The sequence below is a fragment of the Macrosteles quadrilineatus genome, unplaced genomic scaffold (assembly GCF_028750875.1).
Source record: "Macrosteles quadrilineatus isolate MER2022 unplaced genomic scaffold, UCM_ALF_1.0 Scaffold_4__1_contigs__length_99947679, whole genome shotgun sequence".
NCBI classification, from domain to species: Eukaryota; Metazoa; Arthropoda; class Insecta; order Hemiptera; family Cicadellidae; genus Macrosteles; species Macrosteles quadrilineatus.
The window spans coordinates 79,415,402-79,436,623 of record NW_026542597.1 but is presented as its reverse complement, the minus strand read 5'-3'; the positions used below and the strand labels follow the sequence as shown (position 1 = coordinate 79,436,623).

The 21,222-nt window shown below is 33.3% G+C and overlaps 1 protein-coding gene across 1 annotated transcript in view; it reads left to right on the top strand.

Annotated features, from left to right (window-relative positions):
- LOC128993078 (zinc finger protein 418-like) overlaps positions 1-21,222 on the top strand; it is a 71,224-nt gene that overhangs the window by 41,720 nt on the left and 8,282 nt on the right. Inside the window, exons 4-6 of the mRNA XM_054416836.1 lie at positions 834-935; positions 9,506-9,607; positions 13,040-13,141. Of these exons, the coding sequence (XP_054272811.1) occupies positions 834-935; positions 9,506-9,607; positions 13,040-13,141 (306 nt within the window). The remainder of the gene's footprint in view (positions 1-833; positions 936-9,505; positions 9,608-13,039; positions 13,142-21,222) is intronic.

Here is a 21,222-nt window from a genome sequence, read left to right as displayed (position 1 = left end):
ATCAAAAGGTTAACTCAAGGAAAATTAACAAACAAATCGACAGCTGGTGTATATTCAACGTTTTACATCTAATTATATACAGTCCTTTAATTGATGGTCCTGCCCTTAGGAAAGGGCTTATTGAAAACCTGATATTTTTCAGGGAAGTTTCACAGCAAGACTTTTCATTTTAGTATGCGATTGATAGGTGTGCGTCTTATGGTTTTCTCAAAAGTTCAAATCCATCCTAGCTTTATATATGGATGAGCACTTGGTTATTACTGCTACTGCGAATATAAAAAAGAATACTTGTAGCAATACAAATATTAGACAACATTGAATAAAAAAATTGTGATGAACAAGCAAACAGAAAATTTCCCACAGAAAATTTCAAAGGTCATTCGTGGATAATTAACTGTAATATTTTAATATTGTTTCAAACCTTTCTGATAACCTACAGTTTTCAGTTTGTTGTATCGAACTTAAATTCACAGTTAATGTGTTTCAACTTTTGTGTTAAACAATATCAGAAAATTGTCAGCTGTAACTGAACACACAAGGGCTGCCTTAAGACTTGGAATAGCACTGTATTTATAATAGTTTTATGGCATATTTAATAGGGGTTAAAACACAGTCCATTTTTATTGTCCCAATATTTCTTATTCAAAAATGATAATGCAAAACAAAAATTGGGGTTCTCTCATTGCCTCACCCTGTAGTATTCTATGTTCATCCTTTGTAATTATAATTTTCCTGACGGAAAACATGTTAAAACTAAATATTAACTAAAATTGTACAAAGGATACTCTGAACTCTTAGGTTATCAGTCTGAAGGTCAGTTTTGTATGTTTCAGATTCAAATTAAAGAAGGAAAGTGCACAGCTCAGTTGAATGGTGTTCTTTGTGAGTGTATTCAGTGTAAAAGTGACTTTGGAACGTTTGTCATGCCAAATACTGTAAAAGATAATGGAGGTTCCCTAAAAGAATATTTTAAATGTGCTCTCTGTGACCGCAGATACATAGACAAAAGGCATTTGAGAAAACATCATCGAACTACACATGCTAATACCAATAAGTACCAGTGTACAACTTGTGCCAAATCATTTTGCAATTACACTGCATTGAAGTCTCATATTTCACACATACATTTGGGATGTTCAAAAAAAGAGATTTGTAAGATATGTAACAAAGGTTTGGTTTCAAAAGGTTCGCTCAAGAACCATATTCGTAATGTGCATTATCAATTGAACAAAAATCTCTCTTTTACATGTAAACTTTGTAATAAGTCATTTGCTGAGAAAAAAAATCTTACACGACATACTTATCAGGTACATGTGGATACAAAGGAATACCAATGTGCAGAATGTAACAGTGATTTTGTGTGTAAAGAGAGTTTAGTGCGGCACATAAAAAAACACCATTTGCCTCAGGAGAAATATAAATGTGCAAATTGTGGTAGAATCTTTACTGTTAAAGATACTTTGTTGGAACATCTTAGAAACGATCACTTAGGTACGGTTCACAGCTGTGAAATATGTGGGAAAATGTTCAAAACAAAAAAAACATTAATATTACATTTCTTGACACATTCTGATGATAAACCGTACATTTGTCACACCTGTGGCAAAGCATTTAAAAGGGAAAATAATTTACAGCAGCATGAGCATACTCATGCAGATAACAGACCTCATGAGTGCAGCATTTGTGGAAAGACGTTCAAACTAAGAACCCATGTCAAACAACACATGGCTGTCCATGGAATCACCAGGAATCACAAGTGTGTTGTCTGTGAGAAGACTTTTGCTAGAAAAACCCAACTGAACACTCATATTTCAACTCATTGATTATAATGTAACATCCCTGACTGAAGCTGTTCTCTTAAATAATCTTAATTTTACTAGTGTTTATGAATAAAGCTATTTTTGATTTAAAACAATACTTTTTTTCTTAATAATGAGTGACATAATTTTTTGAATTCTCGCGTAATTCCAAGGTATAATAATAATTTAAGGGTGTAAAAATGAGTAATCAAAATAAAGATTCATCCTAAAACTAACAAGGTGTGAGTTATCACATATTTATTAAATACTTGCAGTGTACCCGTCCTTCGTATGGGGTTGGCATATAAGTATAAAATGCTTATTAGAGTTATGGAAAAGGACACGGTTTAGGAAAATTTGTTGTCTTTTAATTTATAGGGTATCCTATAGTCTAGCACACATCTACCATAGGCATACACTGTGGATGCGATACTCCCTGGTGTGGATTAACATCCGCACGAGTGAGTAATACGACTATCCGCTGTACTATCCTGAAAACTATACCAATTTGTATATACCAAGGCTAAAATGTGGTTCGGATTCCACTATAAGCTGTAGGTCTCTTAGTTACCATTAGCTGTATGGGCTATTAGTTAACAGCTGTGTCTAAGTAATAAGTCGGCCTTAGTCACTAACAAGACTACAAGATCGCGCCACTCATCCTACACTCATCCCCATTCATACTTGGCTTAAAATACCTACTTTGTATGGTCGCCATTTCATTAAAAAGTATAAAAAAGTACCATATCCCTAATGTTTTACCACTGCAACTAAACCATAGAAAAAAGTAAAGTTCTCATTGTGTACCACAATTTTTTTGTTGTTAGTTGGTTCAGATTAGCTGTTGTCATAAATGAAAAAAAAAATAGTAGTGCTGCACCCTGTTGGTAAGTCTAACCTTTTAATGCTATTTAATATCGTCAAGCCAACTTGTGCAGTTGAAACAGCTGACAAAATTCTTGAATTCCTTTAAATATGAATACTCATAAGAATACTCTCACTGTGTTAATAATAACTAGTGTACATGTTGCTCGAATTCGAGCAATTGCAAAGTATTACAGGAGTTATTTCAAAACGAATAACGGTCATATTTACAATGAGTTTAAAAGAGCCAACTCAAAGATTACCGGTGTGTAACTCAGACTATGTTTATCTTCGTTATTGATAAACCTAAAGAATTCCAGCCGGTTTTCTCCTTCTGTAAATGCCTCGCTATACATGCAACACAGGTCATTGATAGAGGGCCAATTGAGAACAAAAAGTCGTTTTGGGGTAGTGTTAGGGCGCATTTATAACCTAATAGTTGAGATTGTCCAGGGTCAGGTGCTGACTGTGGATGAGTTAAACCTATTACGCGCCACTGTTCTGTAGCTGAGGTCGTTATTACGATTACGCCTCCTGTCTATGTTTCGTTGTCGTCGCATCGGAGGCATTTAAAAGAATAAACAACAAATAAACAAATTATAGCTACACAAAACAATGATAAACGCACAATTTTAAGTTACAATCATGCTAACACGATCCGTCATAGCGACACAAAACATCGATAAATACACAAATTTAAGATACAACCATACTACACGATCCGTCTTGGGGTTATGTTTACACAAACTCAAATAGTAAATAAATGTACTCAATGCGTTTCATTGAATTGAAAAAATAAATAACAGCAATTAAATTATACAGCTGATCAAAATGTAAACAATTATGTTCTCCATAAGGATAATAATAATAATAATAATAATAAATCTTTATTTCTCCACAAGTAATACAATAAAATTACAAAGATCTATAAAAACAAATTATTTTACAATGTAATAAAAACTTATTGTTAATTAATTAAATAAAAACAGTTTGCTTTAACTTGCGAAGAAATATACACACCCAAAGAAGATTAAAACTTCTGTGTGTGGGCGGGAGTCTCAACTAATACTTAACAATAACAAAAAATTCTCCGAAAAGGGTAACAAAATGAATTATAAATTAAATTTACCTTTAGTCCAATAACTTTTGTGGAAAAGACAACAAAGAAAACAAAATTCACCAATATTTAGGAAGTAAAACGAAAAGTATGTAACTATAATAATGAGAACATTTTAAGAAATTGAAGGAAACAATGAAAACCCAGACTCTGAAATACAGATACTTACAAAGATAAAGCAAATACATTGAGCTAGACATTACTTACTAATATTATTAAGAATACAACTGTTCTATTTCATCGTATGACTTGGTTAATAGCCACTTTTTCAAAGATTTCTTAAAAACACTAAATGACCTACTCTGCTTTACAGAAATAGGAATGACATTAAAAATTTTAATTGATAAATAAATAAAACACTTCTTAAACAAGGTACAGTTTGGTTTGGGTAAACGTAGAATGTTATGTGCAGTTTGTCTAGTTGAATAATTGTGAATGTTATCAACTGTTGGTCCTGCATTACCACTTAATTTGAAAAATATAGTCAATACTTTAAAAATATATAAATATCTGAAGGGAAGGATATTATGACTTACAAATAAAGGTAGAGAATGAGAATAAAAATTTACATTACATATTAATCTGACAAATTTCTTCTGTAAAGTAATTAAAGATTTTAAATTCGACACATAGGCACCTCCATACAAAGAAATTCCATATTCAAGCTTAGAATTGATTAAAGAGTGGTAAACCTGTTTTAAGATGGGAAGAGGACAGCAATATTTGAGGTGGAAAAAAGATCTAAGTGAGTAACGTAATGAATTCTTTAAATTATTTACATGCATCTTCCATGATAGATTTTCATCCAAAAGTACACCTAGATATTTGGTAACATTACATTGTTTTATAGAATCACATAAGCAACTAGTTTTATTACAATCTGTTTTATGTAAAATTAAAGGTGCATTAAAAACATTTGACTGGGATAAAGAAAAATTGATAAAGATTGTTTTAGAAACATTTAGACAAAGTTTGTTGCAACTGAACCAAAGTGATATTTTATGTAGATCATCCTGCATTATGTGATGAAGCTCATCCAAAGTGCTTGCACAGTATGACAATGCTGTATCATCAGCAAACGCTGTTAGGCGTCCATTCAAAAGACCACTGCACAAGTCGTTGACAAAAATTAAAAATAAAATAGGACCAAGGACTGATCCTTGGGGAACACCGAAGTTAATACTTTGGATACTACTTTTGCTCTTCTTAATTTTAACCAGCTGCCTCCTCCCAGAAAGATATGACCCAAACCATGAAAGTGGTACACCTCTTATCCCTGCTGATTCTAGTTTGTTCAAGAGCAAAACATGATCGATAGTATCAAATGCCTTACTAATATCTAAGAACAAACCAGCTGTTTTATTATGAGTTGTGCTATTTAAGTTTCCGTAAATATTTGTCAAAAAGTGTTGAAGTGCTAACTCTGTACTAAGGCCTTCTCTAAATCCAAACTGATTTGGTGAAAAAAAATTATTGTTATCTAAAAATCCAGTGAGTCTATTTTTAATTAGTGACTCTCTCGATAACATGGGACATTTCAAAGCCACTGTGGCAGAGCCCAAGGGACGCTTTCAAAAATGTAAGGTCAGTTTGCAAATCTACGCGACACGCTCTTTCCAATGAGACATCAACGGTTAAAATCGGTTAAGAAATGGCGTAGGAGTTCAACCGACAAAGTTTCATGTAGCGTATTAATTATATAGATTTTATGGTATTTTAATCGGGGTTAAAACACAGCTGTCAAATAATTGTTGCAATATTTCTCATCTACTTTATATAATTCAGTTTTTAAAAATCTTTGTACAACTAAATCTAGAGTTTTACTTGACCGATTTTATTTATTAATGGGTTGTTGGATAGCTCAATTCGTGTAGATTTGCAAATAATTATGAAAGTTTGTTTTTGTTATGATTTATGGTGTAAAATAAAAAAAAACATTTTTTCCATGAGAAATGCATTGAAAACGGTGTTTTTCACACTTTTTATTTGGGTGCGACTTTTGGCTGCATTTTTTGAGTATTTACCAAGAAGTGCATAGTATCAATTTGCAGGAATTTATTCACTATCAGAATATCATCCTCCACTTTGGTTGATTATCTCACCATTTAAAAGTTACTAGTGTCCCTGTTGCTCGAATTCGAGCAATTTCTAAGTATTAGAGGCGTTATTTTAAAAGGATAAAAGTAATAACGTTCATAATTTCTGATGACTTTATAAAGATTCGACCCAAAGATTATGGAAATATTCAAGATGTACATAACAGAATATATCAATTTATCCAGACTCTCTCGCTTTTTTCCATTGTAATACTATGTAATAGTATTTACGCCAACCCGAATTCAAATAGTAAATATTTCATTGTTTGTAGCAAACTGTAAAATTAGCAAACTTATTGACTGTTTAAAATTAACATATGTTCTTCTTCTCACTTTTAATTTCTGACAACAGCTGGAGTTGCATAACAATATTTGTTCCCCATGTTAATCTTATGGAGAAATACGAAACTTTAAAGGGCTCCAGGGCCTTACCCTTTAATTATTTCTCTAAAAAGAAAGTTTCCTGCACAACTTCACGTTACGCTCTTTCCAATGACACCAAAAACATGTCAATCGGTTCAGCAGTTTAGGAGGAGTAATTGTCACAAAAAACATGCTTGCGTATTAAATAAGTATAGATTTGCAAAAAAGCTAAGCAACCTCTGAATTTGTAGTAATGAGAAAATACTGAGTTCGGGATATTTTGGTTATACTTTGAACAACTAAATCTAGACTTCTACCGGACCGATTTTGTTAATTAATGGGCCATTGGAAAGCCTTATTTATGTAGATTTTCAAATAATTATGAAAGTGTGATTTTATTAAATATTTGTGGCAAAAAGTAAAAATAACAATAATACGTTAAAAACTGCTTTTTTTAAGTTTCTGTTTTCAGGTTTCTATTTGTAGCCAGCTTTTGGCTGCCTTTATTAAGTATTTTCAAGAAATGCATAGTAGTTATTTGCAGTATATTTTATTCTCTTTCAGAATATCACATCCACTTTGGTCGATTTCCCCTCCATTTAAAAGTTATTCGCAATAAGCTAAGTGATCTCCAAATTTATAATAGTGAGAAAATACTAAATTAGATACCTATATTTTTGTTAAACTTTGTACAACTAAATTTAGACTTCTATCAGACTGATTTTGTTACTTAATGGGTCGTTAGAAAGCTTAATTCGTATAGATTTGCAAATAATTATGAAAGTTTGATTTTATTACATATTTGAGGTGAACAAAATTAAAATAATCAATAATTCATTTAAAACGCTTTTTACCAAGTATATATTTCCAAGCTTATATTTGTAGGCAACTTTGGGCTGCCTTTATTGAGTACATGATCATTTCAAGGAATACATAATACAGTGGAACCTCGATAAGAAGACCCTCGATAACAAGTCACCCTTGATAACAAGTGTCATTTTTTAAAATCCCCTTGAATTTATTTTACCCCAAATCACATGTTATTGCAAACCTCAATAAGGAGTCAACCTTGATAACAAGTCTCATTTAATAATCTCCTTGAGAGTCTTCTTATCAAGGTTCTACTGTAGTAATTTGTAGGAAATTTTACTCTCTATCAGAATATCACATTGGTTGATTTCCTCACCATTTCAAAGTTATTTTCAAAAACGTTAAGCAACCTCCCAATTTATAGTGGTGAGTAAATACTGAATTAAAGATGTTGTTGTTAAAATTTGTAAAATTAAATCTACAGTTCTATTGAACTTTCTTTATTAATTAATAGGTCATTGGAAAGCCTATTTTGTGTAGATTTTCAAATAATTATGAAAGTTTGATTTTTTTAAAGATTAACTAGGTGAAACCCGTGAAAGTCGACAGTTTCTTTTGTGGTTGCAAGCAAGATCGTTTGACTATAAATCGATGATAAATAACTCCATTTTTTGAACAATTTGGGTTGTTCGTGATTTAGCAGTGTGCTTTAGGTACGTCCGATCTTAATAATCAATCATTCAAATGGAAGCTGGTATTTCACTGAAGGTTCTTAGGTCAAAACAAATAGATCAATGTAATAATAATTGAGTAAGTATATCTAAAACTAAATTCTATATCCAAGATATAATCAAATTTATATATTCTGGATGAGCGATACAATATCTTTAACATAACTGATTACAACTATCAATATCTCAAGTGAAAGCCTTTGAAGTATTTTAAGACTAAGGTATACAAAATAACTTAAATAAAAATAGAGTTTTGTATCATTGGTTGCAGATAAGTACTAAAACGATTATAATTATTGTTGATTTTGTGATTCAGCACTCAGCAGAGTGCTTTGGGTAGGATTATTAAAATCAGAATATTAATAATCAATAACTCAAATGAAAGCTGTCATTTCACTACAGATTTTTAGACCAAAACATATAGGGTAATGTAATTAGAACAAACTGCTGTAATACATCTTTAATTAAAGTAAAAAATAAAAAAAAATTTATATTTTTTTGTCACGTAATACATGAGATAAATTAATGACGATGCTTGATGACAAATATATGTTTGCATAGCTTTATTTTAAGACCAAAATTATGAAAATATGGTGGGTAGAAGAGCCAAACAAACTCGAAAAAACCAAATTTAACTCCCATAAGAAATGCACTGGGACGCGTTTTGTGCATAACTTGAAAACTACGTCAAAATGAATGCTGATGCTTGATGGCAAATCTGTGGTACGTCCATACCTTTAGTTTAAGGCCAAAATTATGGAAATCGGTCGGGTAGGAGAGATTACCCGACTCAAAAAGAAAAACCAATAATTTTTGTAGACGGCAAATTACTGCATGCAATACCAGATTATGCAATACCAGCATGCATAATCTAACCATACGAAACATGTGTAAATAATTTAACAGCTTATTGTTATATTGTTATTTAATTGATTTTTCTTTAATGTTATTGTTAACAATTTGCATTTGTGTTTAAAGTGTGTTCCTTATGTTAAGTGTGTGATTCTAATGTTATGTGCTTAATCTGTACCATTAATATTAGTGAGTAGAGTGGTGAATGGATTTCATAACCATTATTTTTATTAGAGACCGTTGTATTTAACCACAACAGTACTTATATAAAGCCCAAAGTACCCATAAACTTTTGAGAAAACTACAAGTCATAAACCATAAACCTATAAAACCATAAGCCTATAAACCATATACTTAAATCGTTTGTCACGACGAGAAACCTTGCGCAAAACTATCCATTATTTCATTAATTGCCCTATAAGGTCGTTATTGCTTTCCAAAAAGGGAACTTTCCATACACCTCATGTTAAAAATAAATCAGCTGTACTTATTTTTATGTTATTCTTTCAATTTATTACCTTCTTAAAATCAGGTGTGATTATTAAACACCTGACCCGGCACATCCACTAAACATTTCTCTCGTGACTCTCTAGTAAAATGCCACTGGCATTGAAAAAAATAAAAACCAATCAAAAGTTTAATTAATACTTATGAAGTCAAACGGGGTGAAGCCCGTTGGTAACAGCTAGTTTAACAGTAAAAGAAAATTCATTCTCTCATCGCCTCACACTGTAGTATTCTACAACCTTCATAATTAAATAATTATCTTGACTGAAAAGAAAACAAATTAACACAAAATATTTACTAAAATTGTACAAAGGAAGGTAAAAACGGTAAGATTATCAGTCTGAAGATCAGTTTTGTGTGCTTCAGATTCAAATTAAGGAAGGAAACTGCACAGCTCAGTTGAATGGTGTTCTTTGTGAGTGTATTCAGTGTAAAAGTGACTTTGGAACGTTTGTCATGCCAAATACTGTAAAAGATAATGGGGGTTCCCTAAAAGAATATTTTAAATGTGCTCTCTGTGACCGCAGGTACATAGACAAAAGGCATTTGAGAAAACATCATCGAACTACACATGCTAATACCAATAAGTACCAGTGTACAACTTGTGCCAAATCATTTTGCAATTACACTGCATTGCAGTCTCATATTTCTCACATACATTTGGGATGTTTAAAAAAAGAGATTTGTAAGATATGTAACAAAGGTTTGGTTTCAAAAAGTTCGCTCAAGAACCATATTCGTAATGTGCATTATCAATTGAACAAAAATCTCTCTTTTACATGTAAACTTTGTAATAAGTCATTTGCTGAGAAAAAAAATCTTACACGACATACTTATCAGGTACATGTGGATACAAAGGAATACCAATGTGCAGAATGTAACAGTGATTTTGTGTGTAAAGAGAGTTTAGTGCGGCACATAAAAAAACACCATTTGCCTCAGGAGAAATATAAATGTGCAAATTGTGGTAGAATCTTTACTGTTAAAGATACTTTGTTGGAACATTTAAAAAACGATCACTTATGTACGGTTCACAGCTGTGAAATATGTGGGAAAATGTTCAAAACAAAACAAACATTAATATTACATTTCTTGACACATTCTGATGATAAACCGTACATTTGTCATACTTGTGGCAAAGCATTTAAAAGAGAGGGTAATTTACAGCAGCATGAGTATACACACAGAGATAACAGACCTCATGAGTGCAACATTTGTGGAAAGACATTCAAACTAAGAACCCATGTCAAACAACACATGGCTGTCCATGGAATCACCAGGAATCACAAGTGTGTTGTCTGTGAGAAGACTTTTGCCAGGAAAACTCAACTGAACACTCATATGTCAACTCATGGATTGTAATGTAACATCCACTTCCATAGCTTTTTTCTAAAATAATATATTTTTTTGTGTTTATGAATCTTACTAATATTATAAATGTGAATGTTTGTGTGTTTGTTTGTTTGTTTGTTTGAAGTTCAATCACGCATTAACTACTGGACGGATTGGGTTGAAATTTGGCATGATGATAGCTCACATTCCCAATGAACATATAGGCATATTCTTATCTCAAAACCTTTTTCGGGATCCGCCCCAGTGGCTCTGTAGTTCCCCATGTTAACCTGATGAGTATTTATATTTAAAGTGGATTAAAGAATTTAGTCAGCTGTTTCAACAAAAAAAGTTGGTTCTATGATAGGGAAAAGCATTAAAAAGTTATAAGGTTTACCAACAGGGTGCAGCACTATATTTGTTTGCATTTATGAAAACAGATTATTTGAAGTGGCAAAAAAAATGTGATAAGCAATGAGAACTAACTGTCAAAGTACGATTGTTATAGTTATGTTTATGTTTTTAATTTCATGAAAAATTTGCGATATTTTGCGAATTTTTGATAATTATTTTTTTGATGGTTACTTTTATTGCAAGATTTGGGTTTACGCAGATCTACCCTTACTTTTTTGTTAAAGTCGTTCCACTGTGATGGCTTAACAATTACAGTGGAGGCAAACACATCTTTACTTGAAATGCACAATCAGCAGACAGAAACCACAGCTGAGCTGAGCTTTTTTAAAATATTTGTTTGACCTGATCAATAATTTATGTATTTTAGGTGTTTATGAGTTCTCATTTAAATTAAGTCAATATACACATTGGGTTTTTAAAGTTTTTTTTTTTTATTTTGTGTTATAAATTTGAATTTTACCAAGTTCTGTTCGTTTTCTATGAATTCACTTCCTGCTAAAGAATCAAAAAGTTTTCACGGAGAAAATTACAAAACAATAGTTATAATACCCCAGCTCCAGCAAACCAGAAGACAAATCAAATTACCATGTGCCTCACTGAATCGATTTTCACTCAAATATCTCCTTTAAAATATTAGATTTACCCCTCATTGTACGTCAACTCTTATGCATCTCGTAATACGCAAACTCCTCCTAGACGCCTAAAGCAATAGTTTTCAAATTTTGCATGGTGTTAAAGACCCTATCGGTGAGTGCCAACATCTATATGACGTTAAAAAAATCTCTTAGGAATCCGCCCCACGGGCCCTCAAAGTTTCAATGTAATCCTTATGGAAGCAGTATTTGACACATAAACAAAGGCATAAGATCAGCTGGTAGATTTTGAATGACGTAGATCAAGAAATAGCTGATAGCATTACTACACGGATATTAGAACAGAAACGGTATAGATCATAAATAATATAATCAAATGACGACACTAACCTGAATCGCATACTAATAGTCTCAACATCCTGTTTGGAGGTTAATTGAAAGTTCCATTTTAAATAATATAACAAACATGTTCGCTTTGAGCCCATCCAACTAAATTAACAGTTGAAGTTGTGTTTGAAGGCTTGTTCTAGGCTTACTTGGGGAAACCTTATGTAATATTTTTATTAACCCATATATTAGCGATGAATTGGTTTGTGAATTAGTATATTTCTTATAGGAGTTAAATTTGGTTTTTCTTTTCCGAGATCGTTTGGCTCTTCTACCCGACCGATTTTCATGATTGAGGTATTAAATTGAAGCACGCACAGATTTCCCATCAAGCATCAGCTAATTTTTTAATGTCCAAGACATAGCCTTTGTTTATATGAAAGAGCTCCTTATTATATTGGATTAAGGCTTTACAACAGTCTACCCTCAAATTTCAAAGAAATTAACAGTATTTCAAAATTTAAAAATGATTTCAAACAATACCTTGTACAAAAAAATTATTTTAAGATTTCCGATTATTTAAATGATAAGTAAATATATTTCAGTTTAAGCTACAGTAGAACCTCTTTAATCCGAACCCCTGGAATCCGAACGTCCACTAATCCGAACGCCTCATTGCTGTACTCTATACACTGTACAGTAGCTCTTTATTGTAAACTGTATTTATTGATATACGCACCGTAATTATTTTAATTCTAATGTACAGTACTTTTTATTCCCTATGTTTACTACTGTATTAAATAAACACTGTATTTTACTTTATAAAGCATTTTACACTTTTACCTAGCTATTGTTATGTAAAAACAACAATATGTTCTGTAATCCGAACTATTCAATAGTCCGAACTACCCCCGGTCCCAATTAGTTCGGATTAAAGAGGTTCTACTGTATGTGGATTTTAGTTTTGTTATGTAACTTAGTGTTTAAGATCTGTGACAATATCACCTGTTTCACTAGCTAACGCTGGATCTGTGAAATGTTTTTGTGATAATAAAGTAATATTTCATTTCATTTCATTTCATTCCCTTTAGTATTCTATGTTCAACCTTTGTAATTATAACTTTGTTATTATCCTCACTGAAAACACATTAAAACTTAATATTAACTAAAATTGTACAAAGGATACTCTAAACTCTTAGCTTATCAGTCTGAAGGTCAGTGTTGTATGTTTCAGATTCAAATTAAAGAAGGAAAGTGCACAGCTCAGTTGAATGGTGTTCTGTGTGAGTGTGTTCAGTGTAAAAGTGACTTTGGAACGTTTGTCATGCCAAATAGTGTAAAAGATAATAGAGGTTCCCTAAAAGAATATTTTAAATGTGCTCTCTGTGACCGCAGATACATAGATAAAAGGCATTTGAGAAGACATCATCAAACTACACATACTAATATCAATAAGTACCAGTGTACAACTTCTGCCAAATCATTTTGCAGTTACTCTGCATTGAAGTCTCATATATCACGCATACATTTGGGATGTTTAAAAAAAGAGATTTGTAAAATATGTAACAAAGGTTTTACTCAGACTTCGGTGCTCAACAGGCATATTCGTGAAACATTATCAATTGAAGAAAAATCTCTCTTTTACATGTAAACTTTGTAATAGGTCATTTGCTCGGAAAATGAATCTAACACGACATACTTCTCTAATGCATGTGGATACAAAGGAATACCAATGTGCAGAATGTAACAGTGATTTTGTGTGTAAAGAGAGTTTAGCGAAGCACATCAAAAAACACCATTTGCCTCAGGAGAAATATAAATGTGCAAATTGTGGTAGAATGTTTACTGTTAAAGATACTTTGTTGGAACATCTTAGAAATGATCACTTAGGTACAGTTCACAGCTGCGAAATATGTGGTAAAATGCTCAAAACAAAACAAACATTAAGATTCCATTCCTTGACACATTCTGATGATAAACCGTACATTTGTAACACTTGCGGCAAAGCATTTAAAAGGGAAAATAATTTACAGCAGCATGAGCATACACATGCAGATAGCAGACCTCATGAGTGCAACATTTGTGGAAAGACATTCAAACTAAGAACACATGTCAAACAACACATGGCTGTTCATGGAATCGCCAGGAATCACAAGTGTGTTGTCTGTGAGAAGACTTTTGCTAGCAAAACCCAACTGAACACTCATCTGTCAACTCATTGATTGTAATGCAACATCCCTTACATCAACAGTTTTCTTAGATAATCTTAATTTTACTATTGTTTATGAATAAATTAATGTTTTATTTAAAACTAGATTTTCCTAAATATGAATGACATCATAATTTTTTTCATTTTATAATTTCAAAGTATTAAGTTTGCAACTGATATTAGTTGCCTGCTTTTTTCATTTCTTGATTTTCATCATTTAAGGTGGGTTTTATGGCAAGATGGTTTACCAGGATCAACCCTTACCTCTTTGTCAAAGTCGGCTGAACTGCTGAACAGTAACTGAGGAGGCAACACATCTTTACTTGAAATATTCAATGAACGAGAACCTAGTAAACATCAGACAGAACTAATTCTTACATTCTACTTATTTCCTTTTTGATCAACTTATTTCTGTCACATTTATTCAGCTACATTGTACAATGTTGTGTTTCACTTTGAAAGAGTTTGTGTTTTACATTAATATCATATAAATATTCAGTATTAATTAGGTTACATTCATCTTGCCAACTTATTGTAACCAATTCATTCAAGGTTGTTAAAATTAATAATCAAAATAAAGTATTATCTTAACACTAACACAAGGTGTGAGTTAGATCACAGAGTTATTAAATGTGAACCTTTACTTAATTTTCTTGAATGAAGAAGATTTATCAACAGAAGCACAATTCTTTTAAAAGGTTTCCACAACAAGAGCACAGTGTTAGTGGCTATGTTGAATGAACCATGTTTACTGTAACTGCATATATTGACTAAGGTTGAAAACCCAGCTGTCTATTAATTTCTGCAATAATAATCACTATCTGTGTGCCCGTTCTACATACGGGGATCTTGTAGTCTATTAAAATCTTTATTTATTCAGAACAGCAGTTTGTATGCATATTAAGTGTGAAATTTTCCAGATATGCTAAAACTATTATAGGAATACACATAAACCATCCATTTTACCTACCCAGTAAGCAACAGTTAACCTACACAAAGTACACTACCCAACTAACGTTGCCCGTTACCGTCACTGCTACTGCTTGAAGGGGTGAAAGCATCCGTCGACTGACCTTGTTTCCTACTTTTCATAACGTACAGAAAATTCTTGGACTCTAACGATTCTGAGTTTTAGGTTAGAGTTTGTAATTAGTCCTTTTGTTGCACACAAGTGTAAAGACTACTACAATGAATTTGGTAGAACGATTTGCAATTTCCATCCCCATTTTAAAGTTTTTGCCAGTTTTTTATTAAATTTGTCGTAGTTGATGTGGGCCGCCAGATTGCTCTGATCTAAATCAATAATTTTTTTCTTGAATATACGGTGATTTTTACGAAGTCGAACCTATGGAATGGCTTAGGCCTATTCAGAGCTAATGCAACTGTTATGACCCATCATCTTTGTCAGTATAAAAAAATAAGATAGAAAATATCATTTTTGACACGCATACTGTGATTAGCTTACACAACTACAGGTTTTTTTTTATTTAAAAATGGCAGATGGAATGTCTACTTCAATATCCAATAGTCAATGCGTGTACATTACATATTTTTGGTCGAGTTTTCAACCACTGGACAACTACTATAGTATATATTAATAGCAAGCATGATTCTTTACAACCTTTTTCTCAGCTTGGAAAATCAATGCATACCGTTAGAGAGATATTTTCCTGTAGATATGCAGAATCCCATTATATATTAAAATAGGCTCAAAAATAAGCACAAAAAATGAACTTTAAATTTGAAAAAAATAGCATGGGCCTTATGGGTGGCAAAATAACAGCAAAATATAAACAGAAAATCAAAAAAATTAAAGAAATTCCAATCACATGTTTTATTTTTAATCAGCGTTGGGTGAAAATAGATAAGTCTGTACATTACATATTTTTGGTAGAGTTTTTGACCACTGGACGGCCTCTAGTTCATATTAACTTTATGTCTTTCAGTGCTTGAAAAGTCTGGAGTTTTTTTGGTTTTAAATGGACCCCCTAACTTTTGGTAGATTTTTCAAAATTATGAATAAATAAAGAAATTTAATACTGTAATACGTAATTAAAGGGGAAGAATTCAAACTAATTATTTAGCATTACAATTTTTAAATCCCCCCTTTTTTGGGGGGAATCATCAAGAATCACAAGAGTGTCGTCTGTGAGAAGACTTTTGCTAGGAAAACCCAACCGAACACTCATCTGTCAACTCATGGATTATAATGTAACATTCCCTACATCAGCTGTTCTCTTAAGTAATCTTAATTTTACTAATGTTTATGAATAAAGTATTTTTTTATTAAAAACAATATTTTATCTTAATAATGAGTGACACACAGCACAGCTGACAGTCTTTATTTATTTCTTTTTGTCTATGCTATAACCAGTTCAGGGACAATCCCTCTCCCTCATCATATGATGTTGAAATTACAATATTTTTTGGCAGGTAATTAATGATTATCAAGTTAAAGCCCTGCTAAACCGAGCATTTTCAAAATATTTTTTAATCCCATGAATAATTTGTGTATTTTATTTTTTTATAAGTTGTCATTAAAATAAGTCAATATTTACACATTGGACTTTTAAAGTTTTTTTATTATATGCTAATAAATTTGTATTTACAAAGTTCTGTTCGTTTTCTATGAATTCACTTCCTGCTAAAGATTCAAAAAGCCTTTATGGAGAAAATTACAAGACAATAGTTCTTAGAAATACCCCAGATCCAGCAGAGTAAGCAAATTTCCATGTGCCTCACTGAATCGATTTTCACTAAAATATCTCATTAAATACCCCCGCCGCAGCAAACCTGCAGACTAAGCGAATTCCCATTTGCCTGACTGGATTTATACTAAAATGTCTCTTGTAAATATAACATGTATTTCCTATTTTAAAAGAATTAGTTTAACAAGTACTTAGGTTTCTGCATCAGGGAGGGTAAAACTTTTTTTTTGTAAAATGTTAATAGTTGTTAAGAAATAAAAACATTTTCCAAATTTGATCAAAATATGTTCATAAACAAGCAAACTAAGCAAACTACAACAGTTTGCTTGTTCTCCATAAGAATAACATGGGAATTTTTAATTTACATTTTTTTTTAATTTTCTCCGTAACCATTAGGCGCATAATAACGCTTCAATATACTAAATTATTGTTTTTTTAAGCTCTACAAAATGGTTTGGAAAAAAATTGCTAAATTTTATGTTTTTTGGGTCAAAAATGGGAAAAACCTATTTTTATCCCTTAAAACCCCCCGTAAACCCCAGTTCCCATAGTCCGATCATGCTGGTTCGCGAACTCGTTCGAATAAATGTAGGTTTACAAGTTTATACCAAATTTTATCAAAATCGGATCATTTTTGCTAGAGTTATCGTGCTAACGGACACATCTAATATATAAAATTCTCGTGTCACAGTGTTTGTCTGCAAACTCCTCCGGAACGACTTCACCGATCGTTATGAAATTTGGTGTGTAAATTCTGTAGGTATGCGAATCGGACGTAAACTATTTCCCGTTTCGAAATTCTTAAAAGGGCTCCGCCCCAGTGGCTCTGGAGTTTCCCATGTTAACCTTATGAGAAATGGAATTAATGAATCTGAACAGCTGTTTCAATTAAACAAGTTGGTTCTGTTCTATGATGTTCAATAGCATTAAAGTTACAAGGATTACCAACAGGGTGCAGCACTATTATTTCTTTTACATTTATGACAACAGCTAATTTGCAACCAAAAGGTGAGTGAGCGTAGCGAACGAACTTCAACCTGGAGGCGAGTTAGCGAACGAGCTAACCTGAAGGCAAGTGAGCGCAGCGAACGAGCTCCAACCTAAAGGTGAGTGAGCGTAGCGAACGAGCTCCAAACCAAAGGTGAGTGAGCGTAGCGAACAAACTTCAACCAGGACGTGATTGAGCGATGCGAACGAGATCATCTTGAAAATTAAACGTAACGGTACTTTCTTTCCATCGGTCTGTCTTAGGGGAAACCTATAACTTAGGCGATACGAAGTTCGCCGGGTCAGCTAGTATATATAAATAAACTGGCCTGTAGGGGCCACAGCCCCTAATTTAGACTACAATAAAATACTCCCGCCGCAGCAAACCTGCAGACTAAGCGAATTTCCATTTGACTGATTGGATTTACACTGAAATGTATACTTAAAAATATAACATTTATTCCCGATTTAAATAGAATTAGTTTAACAAGTGCTTAGGTTTGCTTCATCAGGGAGGGAAAAACTGTTTTTTTTTCAAAATGTTAATAGTTAGTAAGTAAGAAATAAAAAAATTTTCCAAATTTGATCAAAATATGTTCATAAACAAGCAAACTACAACAGTTTACAAAAGTCCCTAAAAAGCTCGGTGATATAAAACAAATTGTTTTAATATGTAAACAAACTCAGAAATATATTATCTATGTGTCAGAATATGTAATATCCCTTTACACAATTTCTTTTGTGTAAAAAACAGTTTGTTGTTTGTCTTTGTTTGCTTTTGTTGGTTATTTCCAATAAATAATTTAAATTACTCCATAGGTTTAACTCTGCTAAAGGCAGCAAATATATAATTGTTTGTGAATAAATACTGGTTTGTTAAGGTAGCTTTGGTTTTGTGATTAATGGTGATAAAAAAGGGCTTCCCTGATTAGAATTTTGGAAAGTGTCTTAAATTAGCATCCCTACCCAGTTAATATTCCTAAGTGTATACTCCTTTTGTTAAGGTAACAAAATTAGTGTAAAGTAAATTCATCCCATTGCATACTGGCTTAATGATCAATCACGATCAGCTGTATTGAAGTAAACAAAAATCTGCAGTAAATATGGCTTCTAATGCATTTCTTATGGAAAACATTTTACGTTATATTTCGTTTTCTGGTAACTTTATGGGAATTGTGCTATTTTTCCCGAGTCCCTGGGGTCAAGACCTTTAATTTAAGACCCCTCCCACTTTTCTGCGACTAACCAGACGTCCAATATTTTCTGGTAAAAATTTTGTCTTACAGAATTATATATATAGATATATATATTGGCCTCTAGGGACCTCAAAACGAAAAAAAAATCGGTCCCGCGTCCAGGTCTTAACATGCGTACTACGGTAATAGCTTATTCCCTATATGGGAAATTCGCAAAAATATTAGATTTACTCCTCATTTAATCACCATCAGTTTTAACTAGTTGTTCTGCCCCTGCCTTGTCTATGCAAACTGCTGGCAGGGCCGATTTACCGAATAGGCACGGTAGACACGTGCCTAGGGCGCGAGACAATTGGCTTTTTTTGGGGGCGCCAAAAATTTGGAAATTGAAAAAAAATCGTGGTAGTATTTGCATTCTATCGTGGTAAAATTCTGATAACCCCTCGCGGCCGTGTAGGCATCGTAATCGTCTCCCACGTTTGTGGCAAGATTCTTACTATTTTCTGCAGTCAGGTCGTTTGGACATAAAATTATCGTCTTCCATGATCGGGGCAATATATGAACATATCCCGCGGTCGTGAGGAGATTATCATCGTCTAACGCAAATGAGGCAAAATTCTGATATTTTCCCCCGGTTGTGGGGACATTATCTTCGTCTTGCGCGATCGCAGTCAAATTCTGACCACTCCTCGCGGTCGTGAAGACATCATATCGTCCCCCACGGTCGTGTGGACATAGTAATCACCTCCCGTGATTGTGGAAAAACGGTAATCATCTCCCTCAGTCTTGTGGATCTCATCATCCTCTTACGCAAATTAGGCAACATTTTGACCTTTTCCCGCGATCGTGTGGCCATAATCATCGTCTTGCGCGATTGTCACCCCTCGCGGCCTCGGAGACATCATTATAAATTGTCCCGTTGGTCGTTTGGACATGTAGTGATCGCCTCCCGCGATTGCGGCAAAATGGTAATCATCTCCCGCGGACATATGGAGATAATCGTCTTTGGCGAATGAGGCAAAATTCTGATCTTTTCCCGCGGTCATGTGGACATTATCATCGTCTTGAGCGATTATTGTGATCATCCCTCGTGGCCGTGTAGAAATAATTGTTGTATTCCGCGGTTCTGTAGACATCGTAATCGTTTCCCGCAGTTGTGAAGACATCGTAATCGTCTCCCGCGATTGAGGTAAAATGTTAATAATGTCCTCCAGTTGTGTGGAGATCATCGTTCTACGATCTCGGCAGAATTCATGCTGTTTCCCGCGGTCGTGTGGACATTAACATCGTCTTCCGTGATCGCGGCAATACTCTGATTATCCGTTGCGGCTCCATTGCATCATCGTCTTCTGCGATCGCGGAAAATTCTGATCATCCCTCGCGGCCGTGTGTAGACATGTTGTCGTCTCCCGCGATCACGGAAACGTCACTTTTGTCATGCGTGATCACGGTAAATTGAAAATTCCAGGTAGAAATACAAAATTCACGGTTCAAAAATCTCCCGCACGATCCCCGGATTTCCCGGTCGGTGGACACCCTGTTATATATATATTGCAAAGGGGCGCTACTATTAGATGTGCCTAGGGCGCTGACAGGGTCAAAAACGGGCCTGACTGCTGGTTGATAAAGCACTTATTCTTTATGAAAATAAATTTTATCATTGTCCAAGTCACTAGAAATTATAATCTACTCTTGATGCAATATAGAAATCTATGGTACCTAAAAGCCTAAAATCAAAAGGTTAACTCAAGGAAAATTAACAAACAAATCGACAGCTGGTGTATATTCAACGTTTTACATCTAATTATATACAGTCCTTTAATTGATGGTCCTGCCCTTAGGAAAGGGCTTATTGAAAACCTGATATTTTTCAGGGAAGTTTCACAGCAAGACTTTTCATTTTAGTATGCGATTGATAGGTGTGCGTCTTATGGTTTTCTCAAAAGTTCAAATCCATCCTAGCTTTATATATGGATGAGGACTTGGTTATTACTGCTACTGCGAATATAAAAAAGAATACTTGTAGCAATACAAATATTAGACAACATTGAATAAAAAAATTGTGATGAACAAGCAAACAGAAAATTTCAAAGGTCATTCGTGGATAATTAACTGTAATATTTTAATATTGTTTCAAACCTTTCTGATAACCTACAGTTTTCAGTTTGTTGTATCGAACTTAAATTCACAGTTAATGTGTTTCAACTTTTGTGTTAAACAATATCAGAAAATTGTCAGCTGTAACTGAACACACAAGGGCTGCCTTAAGACTTGGAATAGCACTGTATTTATAATAGTTTTATGGCATATTTAATAG